This window comes from Enhydra lutris, unplaced genomic scaffold (genome assembly GCF_002288905.1).
Source record: "Enhydra lutris kenyoni isolate GAN:26980312 unplaced genomic scaffold, ASM228890v2 scaffoldscaffold7, whole genome shotgun sequence".
NCBI classification, from domain to species: domain Eukaryota; kingdom Metazoa; phylum Chordata; class Mammalia; order Carnivora; family Mustelidae; genus Enhydra; species Enhydra lutris.
The window spans coordinates 1,203,766-1,225,310 of record NW_019154091.1 but is presented as its reverse complement, the minus strand read 5'-3'; the positions used below and the strand labels follow the sequence as shown (position 1 = coordinate 1,225,310).

The 21,545-nt window shown below is 47.8% G+C and overlaps 1 protein-coding gene across 1 annotated transcript in view; it reads right to left on the bottom strand.

The window, feature by feature from the left end:
• Nucleotides 1–21,545, bottom strand: part of LOC111142062 (5'-nucleotidase domain containing 3) — a 58,047-nt gene that overhangs the window by 12,719 nt on the left and 23,783 nt on the right. The window contains exons 3-11 of the mRNA XM_022495006.1: nucleotides 14,628–14,702; nucleotides 13,905–13,960; nucleotides 8,187–8,277; nucleotides 6,922–7,059; nucleotides 4,664–4,724; nucleotides 4,174–4,276; nucleotides 3,923–4,024; nucleotides 1,685–1,766; nucleotides 539–625 (exon numbers count right to left, since the gene is read on the bottom strand). Of these exons, the coding sequence (XP_022350714.1) occupies nucleotides 539–625; nucleotides 1,685–1,766; nucleotides 3,923–4,024; nucleotides 4,174–4,276; nucleotides 4,664–4,724; nucleotides 6,922–7,059; nucleotides 8,187–8,277; nucleotides 13,905–13,960; nucleotides 14,628–14,702 (795 nt within the window). The remainder of the gene's footprint in view (nucleotides 1–538; nucleotides 626–1,684; nucleotides 1,767–3,922; nucleotides 4,025–4,173; nucleotides 4,277–4,663; nucleotides 4,725–6,921; nucleotides 7,060–8,186; nucleotides 8,278–13,904; nucleotides 13,961–14,627; nucleotides 14,703–21,545) is intronic.

Sequence of the window (21,545 nt, the reverse complement as noted above, 5' to 3'; positions counted from 1 at the left end):
GCTCACTGAGCAAACAGAAACGCACCGCACCAGGAGCTGGCATGGCAGGAAACATGACTGACTCAGTCTTGTTCCAATTATAGATTAAGTCATAATTCATGTCCTGCGATGCTGCTCTAGTTATGCCAGTGGGCATGAAATGCCTCACTTTCTCAGAATAGCTGTTTCCTGGAAATGCCAGTTTTTGAACTTGCAAAAGATGCCCTAACGTTTATGAATTCTTCTTTGTCAGCCTCGGACGTTTAATAAGAGCACAAAAACGAAAAGATTGGCATTTCTTACTATTACCTGAATGGAAAGATTTTTCTCATAAATCCTGAGTAAATTGCTAATTTCTATCATTTCAAAAAAAAAATTTACTTTTTACACCTCTGATCCATTCCATTCTGTAACAAATGAGACCCCCCCCCCCCAAAAAAAGGCAACCTTGTCCTCATTTTTATGGAAGCATAAAAATGGTCTTAAACAAGAAAAATTCCTTAGGAAGTGAGACTAACACATCTGTCTCCCAGCAAAGAAAAGAAAAAAGCCTCCTCACCGCCAGGTCACTGTATATGTGGTCACCAAAATACAACACTTTGGATCCTCTCCATCCAGTAAGCTTCAAAAATTCATATAGATTGCCCTGCAACAATAGAAAAAGAGAGATACCGTATCATCTGAGATAGAAACCTATATACCCTGTGCCCCCAAATATCGATTTTTTAAAACTTAGCAAAAACTTTACTTTTATTTACAATTTTAAGTACCAAAACATAAAAGATAAAAACACCTTTGCACGAATTCTCTCAGACCTTTCTTCTAAGTCAAATGCACTTTGCAGAAATGATTCATACGGTACATACCTCTCTGTAATGATCTTTTTACACAGAACATTCTATAACCATGTCAGTGAATACTAATCTACCACTTGAATAGCGAGAAATACTGTGGTTCCTTTTACCAATCCCCTAATGTTGGACATGTACTTTGTTATCTATTTTGTAACTCAGGGCAAATATTCTTGTAGCAAAGTTTGAGCTACGTCCTAATAATTTCCTTGGTCTAACTTGCTAGTAGTGGGATAGCTATATCAAAGCAAATCTTTCAACATCTGGAAAATAGACTTACTGACCAACGCAGCAGTGTGTTACAAATCCACCAGGAACGTTTCAAGTTTTTTAACCATGCAGTACTTCATCTGTTTTATAAATACTTTCATGTGTTTTATAAATCTTACAGAAATATAAAAATTTTAAAGGATGAGGTAAAACAAACCAGTAACACAAGGGTCAGTGATTCAATCACTTATTCAAACATTTGAAAGCTTCACTGATACTAAAATATATCAAAACTGTATGTAAAACACAGCTCATCAGGAAATAATCACTAATTTAAGGTATGTCACTCAACATTTCTTCAAGAGAAATATCCAAGGTTTACTACTAACATCTTAAACTGTATACACTATGAAAGTAATTCTTTAATTGTTTTTAAAGCCTATTCAATTCTGAGTTAATTTAGACATAACACACTGAAAATACACTGACTTAAATTAAAGTTTTGCTGCCAAGTTATAAATAGCTAATTCAAGGAGAACACTCAGAACAATGCAAGGCACACAGGAGGCCTCAACAAACACTGGCTGTTATTATAACTGACCATAAAGCAAAGGAACAAAAAGGAGAAATCAGTCATGAGGTACCTGCTTATAAATCTGGCCTTTCTGCAACTTGTGGATCTTGTCCCAGAGTAAGACACCTTTCTCGTTCACCTTGCGGAAAGGTCTAACAACAGAAAGGGAAACACTATGACCCGTGGGAACCGTGCAGGCTGTCTGCCTAGGAAACACCGCACAGTTACTCAGTGGGAACGGAAAGGGACTACACAAACCTGGAAAAGGCCTGGAGCCCAAACTCCACCACCACACCACCTGGCCCATTGCAGACATCCCAAACTGCAGACCCCAGGATCCAAAAGGTATTTAGCGAGGAAAGAACTCCAGGGTCAGATAAATTTGGGGAACACTAGGCACTACTTATGTCCCTCTTAAAAGTCCCTGAGGACTCTAGCAAACCCTCCTGGGAGAGAAACTTTCAGATTTCCTAAAATGTATTTGATCACACAGAGAAAATCTGCTTCACAAACACAGCTTATGGAAATACCACCTTACTACACAGTGTCCCACTCGGTGCTTGAAATCCAGCCACTCTAGACACAAAACAGATCTGAGGATGAGACAAATCACTTTATCATGGAGAACGGGAGTAAGAATAAAGGCCTCCAGGAGTTCCCCTCTACTTGCTAGATGCTATGTGGCCTAATTCATGAATCATTTAATAAAGCCAATTAGAACTTTAATATTAAAAAGAAAAAAAAAGAACAAAAGTCCAAGGCATGTGGGGTCCGTCTGCCTTTTTTTAAGGTAACATTTATTTGGATTGCTTTTCTGATCAGAAAAATGTAAACTGACTCCAAAAAATCTGGAAAATGCAGAACAGAATGAAGAAAAGGGAAATGACCCCTAATCCCAGTGCCCGGGTATAAACACCTAAGATTCAGTAGGTGTCTTTCAGTCTATAAAGATAACATCTGTTATCTTTCTCTTTTTTATGAACATAAATGAAGATCACTATGTATACTGATTTGTATCTTTTTCTCTACTGTTGTGAGCAATCTCCCATGTGATTACAAATTCTTTCATATGTGTTTTTAAGTCATAAAACGTGCTCGCTGCTTTTTTCCCAAATATATCTTTTTCCCTTTTTGAGAGAGAGAGCACAAGCGGGGACAAGAAGAAGGAAAAGGAGAGGGAGAATCCCAAGAAGGCTCCACACTCAGCATGGAGCCCAATGTGAGGCTCAATCCCAAGACCCTGATCATGAACTGAGCCAAAATCAAGAATCGGTTGCCCAACTGACTGAGCCACCCAGGCACCCCTCAAATACACCATTTTTAATGGCTGTATAATATTCCCTCCCATGGATGTTCCTTTAGATTGTCTCTGATCTTCATCACTATAAATAACAGGGATGAACGGAGGTGTTCCATGCATACAAAACAAAGACAAAATAAGTGGGTGCAGGGGGCAGGGGGATGGCTCTTGGTAAAGAGGTCTATCCCACCACTGAAAAACATTTTAGGGGCATCTGGGTAGCTGAGTCGGTTAAGCATTTGCCTTCGGCTCAGGTCATGACCCCAGAGAATGGGATCCAGTCCCACACATTAGGCTCCCAGCTAAGTAGGGAGTCTGCTTCTTGTTCTCCCTCAGTCCCTCCCCACTACTTCTGCTCGCTCACTCTCTCAAAATAAATATTTTAAAAATTTTTAAAAATGTTTTTAAATGTTAAAAAAAAGAAAGAAAAACATGTTAGGATCCCTGACACCCCCCTCCCCAACTATTAGTGGTAAGAGCACACCCTAGTCACCGTCATAACCCACAACTTCCCCACTCCTCTACTGCCCGTGGCAGGAACACACTACCTAAGTCTTGCTAGAGATTTACTCCATTTGGCACAAAACCTGTGTTGCAGTATTGCAAAATCCAGCTGTAATTTTAAATGCACTACTGAGAGCTGCATGTACCAAAAACGTCCAGCAGGTGGTTCGTTGTTACTGCTGTTTCGTTAAGCTTCACAGCACATCTGCATCAAGAAGTCTAACTTCGGATGTAATTAATACTCAGTTTGGTTTTCTCATTACCAGCAATCTTTTTCTTAGAGCCTGACCCCTAGGGCTGAAGTGGGAACCATCTCAATTGGTGCGAGCCAAGCCGACCACTGTGTGACCGCTGTGCACTAATCCCACGCACCCTGTAATTACTTGCCACAAGGTTCAAAATGAAAAGCTATAATGTCAGATACATTTGATTTTCCAAATAGACTTCACCAAGTCAGGTCAGCAAAGGGTGACAATCTAGTCTCCCAGAAAGACAGATGCTCACCTCCGCTTATCATTAAAGAAGTTTGGCTTCTCGGCCTGAACGATGACCACATCAAACAGGTCCCTCCAGTCTTTTCCAACAATATACCTCATCCCTTTGTCCCTGAAACAACATGTTGGCCAGGTAAGTCTAACAAGAAAGGGATTCACTACTTTTGCAATGTTTTCTTTCAAATTTTCAACCGTGAAGATAAACAGGACACAAGACAAGACGTGAGCCAGGAGCCAGGAGGGACACCCACAACCACTTACACGAAACTACTGGGGCTGTTGGTGATGAGAAACATCTTCTTGCCATGGTGGGCCAGCTTGGCCAGCACCGCGCGGGTCTGCTCGGCGTAGCAGATGTACTTCTCTGAGGGTAAGAGAAACGTTCACACGCGGAGTCAGCATCAAGGCGGGTCAGTCTGCAGGGGCTCCCTAGACGGGGCCTCTGGGTCCAGCGCAGCCGGGGCCCTCGGGGTTGGAAACCTCAGGGACCAGGACTCTGCCACCTCGGTCCATGGGAACACACTACGGACCTGCCTGCTGCGGCCAGCGCCCGTCTTTCTGGGTCAGGATTAGGTCGAGTCCTGAGACAAAGGGGAGGGGGACGTCCAAGGTGCGAGGAAGCAAGGTCCTCACGCTGCACTGGGGGTTGGCACTGAGCCCCGGGTCGCCACTGGGAATGAAAACGACAGCCGCTTGTGGCCCGGGAGAGGGACAGGCTGAGGCGGCCCTCGCGACAGTGCTAGCTACGTACCAATATCTGCTTCGATCGCACTGTACATGATTCCTTTGATGTGCACGTCTCGAATTGAATCCTGTCAAAAGAGAGGTTTCTAATCAGTGGGACGGTCCGTGAGACAGCCTGAGTGACAAGAAAAGCGACATTTGCGATGATGTCTGTCTTTAGAAGCCTGGCCGGCTGAACACCAGATGAAATCTCAGTGCTGGGCCATTTCACACAGGCGGCCAACGCTTAGGTTTCCATGGTGACAGTGGCAGTTTGCAGCAGGGTCACAGAGGAGGGAGGTAACTTGTGAGAACAATTCTGAATAAAATTCCACAGGGTAAATGGCGATTTCTAGGCAGTCTCACGAACTGATGACTACGGGGCATCTGGACAAGGGGAATTATGGCTCTTTTTATCCGTACGCCCTCCCTAGACCCCAAGAGCAGGTTCTCTCCTCCAGAGAAAGAGGCCGAGACCAATGACAGCTCTTCTTCCGTTCAGTGAGGTGAGGAGCGGTCAGCGAGACGCTGACCAGGCGGAGACATGGTGCGGCTGACAGACGGGGAAGAGGAGGCCGTGAGCCCCTCACCGGCCGCGGGCTACAGCAGCCTGACGCCTGGCGGGGGTCGGAGCACAGCACCGCTCGCGGGGGCACTAAGCCGGTCCACCACAGAGGTGGCTCTCCTGGAGGCACACGGAAAATTTCAGGGGGGAAACAGCAGGGGACTGGGCTGCAGGCAAAACTGGACCATCAGCCTTCAAAAACTGGTAGGAGACTTCCACCAAGCATGAGTACCTCCGGACTACAAACTCAACCTCAGGCACAGGCTTGTCTCAAACCCACATCGGCAGAAGCAGGGGTTCATAGAGCAAGCCAGAGCCAATCTTCCCGGCTGCAAATCTAGGCTCTACTACTTACTGTGTGACTCAGGGCAAGTGACTCAACCTCTCAGTGCCTTAATACCTTTATCTGTAAAATGAGAGGAGTAACAGCACCTACCTCCAAGCCTGGTTGTGAGGACTTAATTAGTTATATGCGTGAAGCTCTCTGAAAGCCAGTGCCAGGAATAGACCTAAATGCTCTCTGTTGGCGGCATCAAGTAAGCAGCTCTCCTCATGACTGCAAGGGTCATATAACTACAAGTGGCTCTTTTATTTATTTTTTACTACACGTGATACTTAAAGATTCTTAAAGCATTTGTGCACACAAAAAGGAGAACAGAAACTATTCAATTTTAGTTCAAATAATACCAGACTATTATTGAGAAATGAGAATTCATCCTCCATCTTCCCAAAACCCACAATTTAAGGCAGCGGAAACTTAAAATTAGTCATAAGCATATAATAAAAACATTGCAGTACATAAATACAGATCTCTTAAAAATGTAAGTACTTAAATAATACATATTACATATATAAATATATACATAAAAATACACTTATTAATATATATGTATATGATATACACGTGTATTGTTAGTATAAGTTAATACATGAACACATTTTTAAGTCCTGAAAAAAGTGCAGAGTTTAAAGAATATAAACACATGTGAACACAAATCAACATATACAAATACAAAGTTACACAAATGATGTGCATATATCTGCATGTAAGTTTCACAGCTGTCTATCCACCTCTCCAACTGGGTTTTCCCACAGCTTTTGCAGGGCCCGGGAAGGCCTGCATGGAACCTCCGTGTACAAGAGAAAGGCCCGCTCCGAGCAACAGCAGTTCCAAGGGCTGCAGCCTGTGTGTGAAGTCACCCCCTCCACAGGCGGGCTCGGGGGTGAGCTGGGTCGGGCTGGACCTCAGCCACCAGCCACCCCTCTGACCAGATGCACGGGGGCTGGCCTTCAGTCAGCAAGAATTAGAAATCCCGATGGCAATATGAGCACTCTCTTCCTTTAACACAAAGTTACAATGACTTCCAATTGTCCTGATGTAAGATCGTTCTTAACAATTTTCATGGTAGGGGCACCTGGGTGGCTCAGTGGGTTAAGCCTCTGCCTTCAGCTCAGGTCATGATCTCAGGGTCCTGGGATCGAGCCCTGGATCGGGCTCTCTGCTCAGCGGGGAGCGTGCTTCCCCCTCTCTCTCTGCCTGTCTCTCTGCCTACTTGTGATCTCTGTCAAATAAATAAATAAAATATTAAAAAAAAAAAAACAATTTTCATGGTAAAACCATAAATAAAAGAGATCCCAGGCAAATGTCCAGCCCAAGGAGGCTAACGACGCTGTCCCTTCTGCTAAAACCCTCTGTGAGACGTAGCACCACTGCCTCTCACCTTGACGTCTTTGTACAGATGCACAGGCTCATAGTCAATGTTGTTCTTGAGGAAGTATTCGTTCACGCAGGACAGGAGGGACATCTCCGGCAGGGAGAAGATGTCCATGAACTGCTTCATGGTGTTTCCATGAGAACTCTGCAGGCAGGGAGGACAGTGTCAGAAACGGAGGCCAACACCACAGCAGAACCAGATGGGACATTTCCCCGGGGGGGGTTCTGGTCATCAACATCTGGATCCCGCACCCCAAGGACAGTTCTAACAATAGCAAAGTAGAAGCATTCACCTTATTTATCATTCCCCACAGAGCTGACTTCATACTCTTAAGCATAACCAGGAAATCCAAGGCAATGCCCTGATTTTCCCCGCAAAAAATCTAATCAATCTCACATTCCTGTGAGTTCTAACTTCCAGCTCACACTCTCCTGTCAAACCCAGAGGAAAGCCGGCAAGTAGACTACTGCCCGTGGAATGGCATAGAAAGCCGCATGGCTCTCCTGAACGTGAGTGCCCCCACGCAACCATGTGTGAGCCTGCGAAAGTGCCTTTCTCTGTATGCCTGCAGTTAGCAACCCCAAGTTTACCAGCTGACTGGGAAGCTTCTGTTGCATTTTGACAGTGCAAATAAGAGTGCACCTAATAAGATGTGCAAAATTTCAGAAAGCAAAGAGAACCACAAAAGTCAGAGAAACAGAAACTTCCCTTCAAGTCCAGGGTGACCTGCTGTCCTCAATCTCAGGGAAGGCAACTACAGCTGCCCTGACTTCATTTAGAAAGTGGGGACATGCCTTGGGGTAAGGGGCTGTAGACAGGGGCAGGTGCAAGGAAGGTATTAAGAATCGTCATCAGGGGGCGCCTGGGTGGATCAGTGGGTTAAGCCGCTGCCTTCGGCTCAGGTCGTGATCTCAGGGTCCTGGGATCGAGTCCCGCATCGGGCTCTCTGCTCAGTGGAGAGCCTGCTTCCTCCTCTCTCTCTCTCTCTCTGCCTGCCTCTCTGCCTACTTGTGATCTTTCTCTGTCAAATAAATAAATTAAAAAAAAAAAAAAAAGAATCGTCATCAGGTAGGGAGGAAAGAGCTAAGAAAGGGGATTCATGAGGGGCCTAGGAGAGATGCCACCATACCAGCCTCTCTCAAATCCTGGGCCCAAAGTCCTGAAACAGTCCCAAAGTCCCTTGTCAGTTCCACAGAGGTGCTCAGAGAGATTCTAAGTCTACCAGGCCGTGTCTGCTGACAGGCTGCTTTAAATAAATAATCTCTCATTACCTTTCCATAAAAGTCGCTCATCTGTTCCAGAGGCACGTGGGACCCCTCGTACATTTCAATGACTTCTTCATCGGGGACAACACTGAGGCCTCTGGAAAAATCACAGGCGGTGCAGTTAGACTCAACTAGCAAGAGCAGTGACTTTCAGACCTCGGGCAACTACTGGGATTTTTCAGCCCAGGTGCAAGATGTCACTGTCACGAGGAGGCGAGACATGCCACAGGTAATGGCTACAAGTAACAGGCAAGAAGGTGCTGTTGCCACTACCACCGCCAGGATTCCTTGGGTAACAAGGGCAGGAAAAATAACACCTACTAGGGATGCCAGGTGTGAACTCCACATAGTCATTCACTTACTTCTCAGCAATCCTAGGGGGGAAGCACTAACATCTTCCCATTTCCCAGCAGAGGCAACTGTGGCCCAGAAAGGTCACGTATCTTACCCAAGGACACCAAAGTGGTGGGACAGGACCAGACCCCAGGCTTTCTGGCTCTAGGGGCCCAGGCTCTTCAACCACTGATGTCACACCGCCCATCTCAGCAAAGTACATGGCCTCCCTTTGCTTTGGGGGTAGTGTTCGCTTTGGGGTGGGTCTATGTTTCCATTTTTATGTTTTTAACACATCAGGGAGAGAAAAGCTAGCTTTGTCTCTATCATCCTCCTACCAGCTGACACTCTGACCTAAGAAGGTCAGCGCAGAGGTGGGAAAAGCCACGCATGAGGCTCGGGTGGACTAAACCCCATGACACAGGCAGGAAGCCTGGGTGCCACCTCCGGGAGGGATGACCCCAAAGGCTATGTGACAGTCCAGACCAGTTTCTTCACCTATTAAAAAGCCAGGGTAGGGGCGCCTGGGTGGCTCAGTGGGTCAAAGCCTCTGCCTTCGGCTCAGGTCATGGTCCCAGGGTCCTGGGATCGAGGCCCGCATCGGGCTCTCTGCTCTGCAGGGAGCCTGCTTCCTCCTCTCTCTCTGACTGCCTCTCTGCCTACTTGTGATCTCTGAAAAAAAAAAAAAAAAAATCTATAAAAAAAAAAAAAAAAAAAAAAAAAAAAAGCCAGGGTAACATCTGCCCTCTGCCTGTGTCTGGAAGCCGCGGGAGAATCTGCAAATGAATCCAATTCCTCCAGGAAGGGAAAGATAAATTTTGGAGGCAGAGCGACCCTGCCGCCAGTGTCGTGAGCAGGTGCTCTTGCTGGGGACCGAATGCTCTCGCATCTCCTCACCTGGCACTGCCCACTCTAGAGCGTCAGAGAAAAATGTCCGTTCCCAGCTGCTTCTCTAGGGAAGGTGCTTGAGAAACAAGACGTCCATGGCAAGGAGGTCACAGAAGGAATGACGGAAAGTCCACCCAGCACCACAGACAGTGGGAGGACGAATGATGCACTGTGAGTCTAATGCGAACAGGCTGCTTATCTTATAAAATCACCAGGATGGCATTAAAGTACATACAAAATGTAATTTATACTTGATATGTAAGTAGAATGAAAATATAATTTCAGCCGCCTTCTGTTCTCCGCCCTCCTATAACTTTCAAAAATACCCCAGCGGATTCATTAGTATTTTGCCCCTCCCCCCATCTTCATTAACTTGTTACAACTTCCAGCCTTTGAAAACAAAGGAGGCCTTGTACTTCCTGATCATTCTGGGCAGTGACCTTGGGGCAGAGCTCCTGCTCAGGTGTGTACCCACCTAAGTCTCTAACACTTAGAAGGAAACTATAAAAAGTAGAAGAACTCTGCTGGGTGAGTCATTTTCCTGCCCCCACATGAGGCCCTGCCCTAACCCAGGTTCACAGCCTCCCAGGCTGCCCAGGTCACGACTGAATGTCAACTCAAAAGCAGCAGTGAGATAAGAGGTGAGAGGAGTCCGCTCCAGCAAGTGGGAACCCGCAGGAGGTGCGCCCACAGGTGCAGCAGCCCACAGGACCCCGCCCCCGGCTCTGGGCCACGGCCAGCCGCGCCCCGATGCAGCCTCAACCAGTGCGAGGATCAAAATGCAAAGCACTTTACGTGGCCCTATGTGGCTGTAAGAAATACAAACATCAGGAGCACAGATCTGAAGAGTCTGCCCAGGGTTCAAATCCCAGCTTCCGTCATTAGTAGGGATAGTACCTGGACAAGCAATGGAACCTCTTTGGGTCTCAGCGTCATTTTTAAAACGGGGAACAATAATTGTACCTGCCTCCAGGCATAACCGAGATTGGTTGAGCTCCAATATACAGAGGAGTATACAGCTGGCACTAGCAAAGCCTTGCCAGTATGCCTGCGATGAGAACAAGCATAGGCTTTCACAGGATCCTTGTCAGAACTTAAATCGTGGGTACAAAATGGGGCTGTGGAGACAGCCAGTCTGCCTCCCCCTCTGCCCTGTGCCATTGGCTCCACAGCCCCCAACACAAAATCCAACCTGACAGAGGAGCTGGGGACCCACCTGACAGCAGGTGTCAGATGAGCAAGGCTGAGGAAGGGGCATTCTGCCCTGCCCAGAGCTCATCCATACCGCTTTTCAGGGGAAGGCAAAGGCAGTGACCTTTGGCGTGCCTCTCCTGCTCCAGGCACACCCTGGTCTACACGACAAGCCACCCCTGGGCCCACCAGCAGTATCAGGCCAATTTTACAGAGGCACAAACCAAGGCTTCAGGATGGTCAAGAAGCTGCTTGCATGGGAGCAGTGAGGCCAGGGCCCACGCTGAGGAAGTGGGACTCCAGAGCCCACGTGCGCACCCACGCTGCCTCAGCCCGCCACACCCCTCAGCGCTGTGACCACAGTGACCTTCCCAGGACCTGAACACCAACATTCCTTTTCCTTCCAGTGCCTCAGCTGGCTTCTCTCACCTAGCCCTGTCCATACTCCCTAACACGATGGACAACTTACCTACAGAAGAAATAAGACAATTAGGAGCCATAGGACTGTGTGCTCTGAGAAGAGGAGAAACAGACCATGTCGGGCTGAGAAGAGGGTGAGGCCTCAGCACCAGCCAGCCTTGAAGGAAGGAAAAGTGCGCCCTGGCAGAACGGCAGCAGGAGCAGAGGACAAGCAGCGGGAAAGGAGAGCTCAGAGGAGAGGAATAGATGTGCTGTGTGCAACTGCCTCGCACACGCTGAGACTGGCTGTAACTGCTGGGAAGAGACCGTCCCCTGCTCCTGTTGACCTCGGGCCAAGGGTGTTGCCAGGGGTCTCCTGCGGAGGGGCCTGCCTGGAGCAAACCCAGAGGGAGAGAGCCAACAGATGGAAAGAGTTCTGACAACATCAATTTGGCCCCTGGAACCAGACACGCCTGCAACGGGCACTGTCCCTTGGGCCGCACCACAGGTGAGCCACTGCTGTATTTCTGGTTAACCCTGTCTGAGTCGGGTTTCCGTACCTGTAACCAAGAGTCTTAACTGATCCAGGAAATGAAAGGCTGTGTGTAGAAGAAAAGTAGGGTATGGGTTTAGAGAAGGTTGGTGGGAAACCCAAGAGGTTTGGGCTCCATTCTCTAGGCAGTGGGAGCCATCCAGGATCGCAGGAGAGAGGGTCTGTTGAGGGCAATGCTTTTAGATGCATGAGTCCAGCAACAATGTCCAGGATAGACCGCACTGCAGGAAACTGCAAGGGCCCTAGAGAAAAGGATTAAGTGTCTGAGCCAGGGAGCTGACGACAGGGACAGAGATGAGGAAAAGATCCGAAATACCTGTGAAGGATTTCATTAACCTAATCCGTACAACAAAACCATGCTGCATGTAGGCCAAGGGCAGAGGCTCCAGAGCCAGATCACCTGGGTCAGAATTCTACTTCTGTGTGGCCTTGGCCAAGTTACTTAACATCTCTGGGCCTAATACCCGTACCTACTTCATAAGGTTATTTCAAGGATCAAATAAGTGAACACAAATAAAACACTTATGACAGTGTCTATGCTGTAGCAAGACTTAATAACTGCTCATTGCTATTTATTATTACAAATATTATTATTTTCATCAACACCATCTCTTCTACTTCCCAAAACACCATTAAAATGATAGTGAAAGAATAAACTACTCAGGGATGCCAGGGGGCTCAGTCAGTTAAGCACCTGACTCTTGATTTCAGCTCAGGTCATGATCTCAGGGTCGTGAGACTGAGACCCTCGCTGGGCTCCATGCTGGGTATGGAGCCTGCATGGGATTCTCTCTCTCCCTCTGGGCCCCCACCCAGCTTGCACACACAAGCTCTCTCTTAAATTAAAAAAAAAAGAAAGAAAGAATAAACTCCTCAAACAGTGAAAGGATATGAGAGCAAGGACATCAGCAAACAGGACATTTCAACACCTTTGTGGAAGACAAGTAGCAGATGAAAAGGGGGCTTCTGGCTTAGCAAACTAAGAACAGGGGCCTGCAAGGGTACACCAATGTGAAGAACTGATTAGTCGCCACAGCCCCCCAGAAAGGCTCAGCCCTGAGAGGCACCGGGCAGCTCTGGGGGGTGTGCTCCAGCAGAATGAGGGAGTAGAGCCAGAGAGAGGAAGAGACGGGCATCGGGGAGTGGAGAGAGAGGCAAACCCAAGCCCCAGAACAAGCCATCAAAGATCAGAGCAGAAGGAGTAGCCAATTAAATACAAAAGGAACTGATAGTGTATCTAAGACATTTGAATCGTTGGAAATAAATACATGGATGATACTGGTGATGGAACATTTAGAAAAAACTCAGGACACCTCTACAGAAAACAAATCTGAGAACAAGCAAGCACTGTACACAGAGGAGGGCAGTCACCATGAATGACATGGCATCAGAAGGAACGAGACCTGCAGAGTCATGACGCAAACAACTCCCGAGGATGGAGGAACCAGCCGACACTCACGGACAAGCGTGAACCCAAAATGGGACATGTGCGCACACCCAGTCCTGTCCCGTGGCAGAGACAACATCCAGAATTAATAAATTAGGAAAGAGAAGTATGAGCACAGTGTTTAGAAATAGGAAGAATGACGTGAAGAAAAAACTGAAGAGTGTAAGGGCTTGGGTGGGGACGGGGACAGAGGGCTACTGTGGTCTGCCATGACACTCTCGGCGGTATCCGATCGGAACGGTGTGCATGTTTAAGTTGGACAGAAAAACATTAATTTTAATGAAGAGTTTGTGAAAGAAGAAGCTAAGACAGGCACACCTCTTTTTAAGGTATAATAACCATACTCCTAAATCCCCCCCAAATTCAAGAATTAGAAAAGGTAAAATCCTTCATTTTTGAAGTGACAAAGATTCTGGACTGAGCTAAGTGCTTCTACTAATTCTAATGAAGGGGGGAGGGGAGTTTCCTTAATAGCTGAACTATTCAACTGCCATGGTGGGAGCAAGAATCCCCTGCCTTACCCCAGCCTCCCTCCCCACCCAAAACCTCAGCTCCAGGACCCTCACTCAACTGGCAGATGGGCACCTTTAGAGAGCCTATCCTCCCCAGAACCCCCTCCAGAGCGCCCCCTAATGGTCTAAACACCATCATCACTTTGGTCACTACGGTCTGCAGTCACTGGTTTATTTATGTGGCTTCCAACCTACACTCCAAGCTCCCTGGGGCATCCTTATAAGCCGAACCCCTCGGATCTGGCATAATGGGCCCCAGTAAATGTTCTTGAATGAATGAGTGAATAAATCACAAATACACACACTACAACCCTCCTCATCACCAGGCCGTCAGTGGGTCTTGAAACCCAAAGCCACCTGGTTACTGTGAGTGAATTAAATTTACCTCCTCTTTCACTTACCTGTAGACAGTTCCCAACTGGATGTAATGGAAAGCATCAATCTTCATCAACACTGCCTTCAAAAACATAAACACACATGCGGGTGAATAACAGACGGCAAGCCGCATATTTAATGAGAATTTCAGGGGTCCTCATAAATCCTAGCAAACCAGGTGGACGTGGCAAAGAGGCACAGTGTACGTGTTGGACAGGTCTGCTTGTTGATTAAAGCACTGTGGGGGCGCCAGGGGGCTGGGTCAGTGAAGCGTCGGCCTTTGGCTCAGGTCATAATCCCAGGGGTCCTGGGATGGAGCCTGCCACATCAGGCTTCCTGCTCAGTGGGGAGTCTGCTTCTCTCTCTCCCCCATGCTCATGTGCAAGCACATGAGTACGCTCTTTCTCTAATAATTAAAATCTTTAAAAAAAAAAAAAAAAAAAGCACTGTGCAGTCTGTTAAGGAAACGACTGATCTGCAAAAACAACAGGACAACGGGCTGCTCCTCAGAACACCAAAAACAGCTTCTAGAAATAAGGAGTATCTTCCAAGTAGCTAAACACATTCATTTTTTTTCTAATACAGTCATTTGCAAAAGGCTTTATCCAAAGATGTTTTTTAATAATTCAGTTCTGCGGCCCCAAGGAATAGAATTTAAAATCAATTTCTGTGTTCGGCAAAGAAAAGCGCCGAGAGTACATTATTCCCAAACTCCATTAAAATGTAGAAAAACACACGATGAAACCTACCCGCTGCACATCATAATGAAGTCCACGAATTGCAAAATTTGGGTCATACTCATACTTCCTGATTTCCACCGGATACTAAGAAAGAAGAAAGTAACTTTTTTTAGCTAACAACGAACTAAGTTCAAGATAGCGTCCAGACTGGGTCCCTGTACAAAAGCTGAGGTGGCGGACACACTCTGGCGGGAAGATGGGGTCAGGACAGACCACAGCTTGGCCGTCTGCTTCTCGACCAAGTACAGAGCTCTTGGTCACGAAGCCTTCCCTCCACCCACTCCTGTTCATCTACCCAAGCACAGGGAAGGCCTCACCCCCGGCCCCAGCTTTTCTCATCTCAATTGCCCCCACCCAGCCCTTCCCTCTGCCCCTGGACCCCTATTTTCCCCAGAAACACATCTGCGTCCACCTCCTCCGACTGTATTTAAGGCAGCAATGAAGAGGAACTGGAACGTCCCCTCTCCTAGAAGCACAGTTTCCCCAACACATCACCAACCATCCATTCAGCTCACATTTGAGCGGCTCAGTGTATCAGCCCCTGCATGGCCCCACCACCAGGTTTCATGAAGACCAAGCTGAAAACTTTTCAGAGGGGGGGCCCTCCATACAGCTTTCTTTGCTTTTCTCATCCAGACAGTCGGCTGCGGCTCACCTGCCAAGGGCTGGAAGGACTCCCTATTGTTAGGTTCAGCCTCGAGAGGCACCTTTCTCAGCAAGTGGCAGGCCGTTACTGTTCCAACACTCGGACTCAGAACATGTCACTAGGCTCCCTGTAGTTCCTATTATCAAACCATTCCTCAAACTATGCAAAAACCCCAGCTCTGTTCTTATCTACTAGGCTAGGCATTCAAGTCCTTCTCTCCCTCCCAATCTCAGAATTAGAACACTGGTTACCCTGCCAGTAGCACTGAGGTACTGAGCACGGTGTCGGTTGCTACTGCACACAGGCTCTCCCATTCCCATTTTAGAGATAGGACACCAGAGGCATGGACAGACACAGGGTGGCCGGGCCACACAGCTGGAATGCGGTGAGGCACAGAATCAGATCTGGGCCTCTTCCCCTGCTCTCCCCTCTGCCCCTGGAGTACAGACCTGTAGGACAGAAGAGTACTCCTGAGTCTAGAGAGGCTGTGGCACCAGGATCTTCCTTCCAATCACAGCGTAAACCACTTAAGTAAAAATCTAGACAGCTGGGGGTGCCTCAGTCGGTTAAGCATCCAACTTTCGCTTTCAGCTCAAGTCGTGATCTCAGGGTTGTGAGATAGAGCCCCATGTCCAGCTCTGTGCTGGGTGTAGAGCCTGCTTAAGATTCTCTCCCTCTCCCTCTGCCCCTCCCCAACTTAAAAAAAAAAAAAAGCCTAGACAGCTACCAAGAGGCGCAGAACCTCTTCGCCCAACAGTACTAACTTTTCATGGCCAGGGTCACGTTTGCGTGGGAACACTTCCCGCACCCACCAGGCTGAAAGGCACGCACAAGTGTTCAAGCTGCACAGAATGCTGACTCAAATGTCACAGCTGAGCTCATTTATCTAACACCTGCCATGCATGCCAAGAAATCACCAAATGCTATTTCCACTCGGAGGCGTTTCCAAGAATCCTGAACACCGTGTACAGTTCTGCATTTTCACAGACAGACTTCACACTCGCATCCCCAGAACCCCGCACAGGGCACCATGGTCACGCCTCCCAAAGGGAGGCCATGGGTCCGCACCCCTCTGGAGTCTCCTCCTAAACCTGGGAGTGCTGAGGAACGGGTAGGACACAGGGAAGATGTTTAAATGCTCCCGACAGGGGTGGTTTTAAGGAGTCCTGGGCCACACTGTTCTGTACACTTTCTGCAACGCTATCCCATGTACTCCTCACCGCACCAGCGTGGCAGGGGTGAGGCACCTCGTGGCCTTGGACTGTTGAGTCATGAGAAGTAGAGTCAAGGAACCTGCCCAGGCTCACAAAGACTGACCATGTTTGGGCCAGTGCTTGACTGCAGGCCCATGTCACACCCAAGTCCACCCCAACCTGCAATCCACTCTGACTGAACAAACCCTGAGTCTCCATTCTGGATGCTCCTCGCTCCCGAGAGGGCAGGACCTGCCACCCCAGAGGGCCCAGTGAGTTTGCTCTGTGGATTCGTGGTGATGAGCGCAGGGCAGCCGCTGCAGCTGAGAGACGGCGTGTGAATTCGAGACAGAGCATAGTCTGAACGCCAACTGCTAGAAGTCTGGCGGCTCCTTCTTTGAGGGGCCTGTCTGGACGCCCCCCACAGGGCACAGACAGCACAGTGAGACACGGCCACGTACCTACCATGGGCCCCGGAGCTGGGTGGTCTTGGGAAACCACTCCTGACACACACACACACACTGTTTTCCCAGGGGACCAGAGACATGGCAGACAATGTGGAGAATGGACAGAGGCAGCTGGAAGGGCCTCATGAACACTGTCATCACAAAGAACAGGTTCCAGGGATGCGGGATGAGGCATCGCATCCCAGTCCTCCTACGCGCTAGCTGGGTGACCTCGGTAAGGGCGCTCGCTGAGCGTCAGTTTTCTCGTCCCCAAAGTAAGGGTGCCAAGAGTCTTACTGTGGGTGGAAGCAGAGAAGCTAAGTCAAAGGACGCATATGGGGGAGCACCTGGCTGGCTCGGCCGGTACAGCCTGCGACCTCTAATCTTGGGGTTGTTAAGTTCAAGCTGCACATTGGGTGTAGCCATTACTTAAAAGTAAAATCTTCTGGGGCGCCTGGGTGGCTCAGTGGGTTAAAGCCTCTGCCTTCGGCTCAGGTCATGGTCCCAGGGTCATGGGATCGAGCCCCGCATCAGGCTCTTGCTCAGCGGGGAGCCTGCTTCCCCCTCTCTCTCTGCCTGCCTCTCTGCCTACTTGTGTTCTCTGTCAAAAATAAATAAATAAAATCTTTAAAAAAAAAGGTAAAATCTTCAAAAAATTTTAAAAATTTATAAAAATAATATAATGCATACAGGCAGTGGGGCTGTCTCCAGCCCGTAGCAAGGGCGCAATGCCATGGAGCTGCTTTGCTTGACACAGAACTGGGAGCCTGGGCTTCTAGACCCACTCTGCTAGCCTCTGCTACTCCGCCAGAGGACTTCAGGCCAGTCTCTTAACCCCTCCAAGCCCCATCCTTCCTATAGAAAATGAAATGGTTGGACTGGGGCGATTTCTATGTTCCACTCCTGCCCCTAAATTGTGTTTCCCCATAGAGCCAATCAAGTCCTCATGGTAGGCCCCTTTCCAACACAGACAGACAGACACACACACACACACACACACAGAGGCACACATACACACATACACACGCACGGCATCCATCTCTGGGAATAACCGTCAAGGGCAACATCCCATCGAGGAAGCCAGAGCTGCTCCCATCAGCCAGGAGGTTACACTTTCTCCAGTAGCCTACGGCTAGATTTTCTGGACTTGTCAGAGTGGAGAAACCTTCCACCAGCCTCAAAAACAGGGCTCACTCAATGTAACATGAAGATTACTGGTGTCTCTAAAAGCAGAACAAATAGTATGAAAAGATAAAAAAAGAACTGCCTGGGGATTTTTATTAAAATTTTTCTTATTTAGGCCCAGTCTGGTTTCCCTCAACACCTGGATTTGTTCTCATGCCAAGCACACTCTGAGCCGGCTAGTGTGTGGCGACAAAGGGAGAGCGAGGTGCTAGAGAAACGTCCCTCACAGCTCCAGGCAGAGCTCACAGTGGAACACCACGGAGAACCCGGGAGAACCCGGGAGCTCCCGGTGTGGGGGTCATTCCTACAGCTCTGCAGCTGGCCCGCGTGCCTCCTTTCTGGCGAGTGACAGAGCTCTCGAGACAGCTAGTAACCTCTACATCACAACACTGCCCATGAGTTCCTGAGGTCCAGATGCTTAGAAATCCTTGATTTTCAGAGTTCTAAGGTTATTTTAAGTAACCTAAATTATGAGTCCTACTAGAGGCAGGGCAGAAGAGCACAAAAACAAAGTTCTCTAAAATCTTCCCAAAATGTGAAGCAAGGGCAGAACAACTGGCCTTTGAGTGGTGATTGCACACCAAACACAACATTCTCACTCAACTGTGTCCTTTGTGCCGGGGCCCGGGAGTATGGCAGTAAACAGGACGGACAGTCCCTGCCCCTAAGAAATTTACACTGTTCCACAGGGAGGCTGACCATAAACACCCAGCATAAGGCCTCCTGGTGAGAAGGACTACAGAGCAAATGCAGTGCAAGGGCTCAGAGATCTGGGGGGGGGGGGGGGGGGAAACATGAGCCAGGCCTCAAATTGCCTAGGGCCAGGAAGACTGTTCCAAAGCCGAGGAAATGCAGGTGCAGAGGCCCAGGGCAGGAGGGTCCAGCAGCTCAAGGAGCAGCGAGAACACTGGCATGGCCGCAGCCGAGGGAGGGCAGGATGGGTAGAGAGGCAGAAGCGGGGGGCCTGGGCACGCTGGAAGGCCTTCTCTGTCATTCCAAGCACACTAGGAGGGCTCAAGCAGGTTCTGGGTCCAGGAGCCACATAGCTGGAAAGTGATGGTGGCCTAGATCAGAGCAGTGGCAGTTGGGAAGAGGGGGACAGAGCTAGGACATATCGTCAATGAGTGAAAAGAAAGTTCACAGCTGCACAGGGACCTCCTGCCAAAGAGTAGAACATGGAAAGGGGAAGAGTAACTTCATGTGGCAGAGATCCTAGACACAGACCTCAGCCACGTGACAGAGGCCAGCGTCATGGGTGGTAAGTCACGCAGACAATGTGTACCCTTGACATGAACATGGTGAGAGTGGCACCCAGAACCCCCATCTAATCACAGGAAAAATGTCAGACATATCCAAGAGAAGGCATCCTCAAAAAATGCCTGACTAGTACTCCTCACAAGTGTCAAGGTCATCACAACCCAGGGAATTGTGAGAAACTCTCAAAGCAAGCCTAAGGAGATGTGACAGCTAAATTTAACTGGGGAGTCCGGGATGGGACCCTGGAACAGGAATAGAACATCAGGGGAAAACCAAGGGAATCTAGAATCCCGGAAGGACTTTAGTTAATAAAGATGGATCGATGTGGTCCTTTTGTTGTGATAAATGGACCACAGTAACGTAACCTGGGAACAAGAGGGGAAACCAGGCATGGGATACAGGTACAGGAATTCTCCCCATTAACTTCACAACTTGTCTATAAACCTAAAACTCTCCGAAAATAAACAGTTTATTTTACAAAGAAGAGAGAGTGAGAACCCATAAGGTTTGCTGACAGATCAGACACAGCATACAGAAGAATGGCAAGGGTCACGGCTGACACTGGCTCTGGATTTAGAAAACAGGTAAATGTCAATGCCAGAGAATGATGAGGGTGCGTGGATCTAGGGGGTGAAATCCAGAACACCCTTTCTATTCCTTGGTGGACCCATGAAAGGGAAATGTGGATACAATCATTACCCTATATTATTCTATTCGTAAAACCTTGTTTTTCTTAAAAAAAGAAAGAAAGAGAGGGAGGGAGGAAGGAAGGAAGGAAGGAAAAAAGTAAAGGAAGGGGTGCCTGGGTGGCTCAGTGGGTTAAAGTCTCTGCCTTCGACTCAGGTCATGATATCGGGGTCCTGGGATAGAGCCCTGCATTGGGCTCTCTGCTCAGCAGGGAGCCAGCTTCCTCCCTCTCTCTCTGCCTCTCTGCCTACTTGTGATCTCTATCAAATAAATAAATAAAATCTTTAAAAAAAAAAAAAAAAGAAAGAAAGAAAAGGAAAGGAAAAGAAAAGAAAAGAAAAGAAAAAAAACAATCTAATTAAGAAGGGGCTCGAACTTTTACGTTTGCTTTTTGGGAAGCTGTTCTATTACTGTGCATCTCAAAAGCAGATGTCTTCCCATCTCTACAAGTACATTCAGACTTTGGCAGGAAAAATGGCACCAAATTAAATGCCTCTTGGAAGAATTATTTTGTTTCATCAGAGCAAGAGAAAAATCTGCATAAGCATAATTGACTCTATTAATATGCCTGATATAATTAGTGTTATGACTGATCTCTTTTATCAAAGCAACAAACAGACATAATGGGACTGAAATTTCAGTGATCTTAAATCCAGAAGCTTTTCTAATCATAATGATTGCACCTTCTTTTCCCCACCTATGTCATCTCTCTTTTCCCCCAAATTTCAGACATTTTTTATCTTCATAAATTTTTTACCTTCATGAATATTCTATTTTCATATGAACAAAAGGATATAAATGAAAGGTGTTATTAATCCCACAAGGGACAACAAGGAATAAAGGAGAGAGCATTTATGCCTTGGAAACAGATTTAAGTTCAAATCCTGGTTCTACCTCCTACTGATCTCGTGGGCTTTGAACTACCAGCTCATTTCCATTAGTCTCAGTGTCCTCACCTGTAAAACAGAGACTATTTGTAGGGTTATCACAGAGAAACAATGCTAGTCACAGCTAACATTTAGTGAGTGTTTTCTCCCTGCCAGGCACTTCATGTATATTAACTCATTTAATTATACAATGACATTGTAAGCAAAGTACGGTCACTGTGCCCATTTCACGGCAGAGGAAACAGAGGCTCAGAGAAATGAGGTCAGTTTCTCAAGATTCCCTGAGCAGTCAGTGATGAAAAGTCAGGATTTGAATACCAGCAGTCAAGCTCTAGAACCTGTGCACTCAGCACCTGGCAGGAAATCAACAGACGGCACTGTTAATAAAATGACCTTCATTTTATAAGTGATATCAAAGTCACAGCAAATGCCACAGATGATGGAGGACTAGACTGCCAGCACCAGTGCAACACCCCTTCGGTTCCATCTCCTGGTGGGGTGGTATGGAGAAATGCTTCAGGCTGGCAGACAGGGTCACAAAGGTGGGACCGCCTCATTCTTATTCTGCTGTCACTCCCGCAGTGAAGGGAGGTGTCTGCCTGTTTGACAGGAGAGGAGAGTCTCTC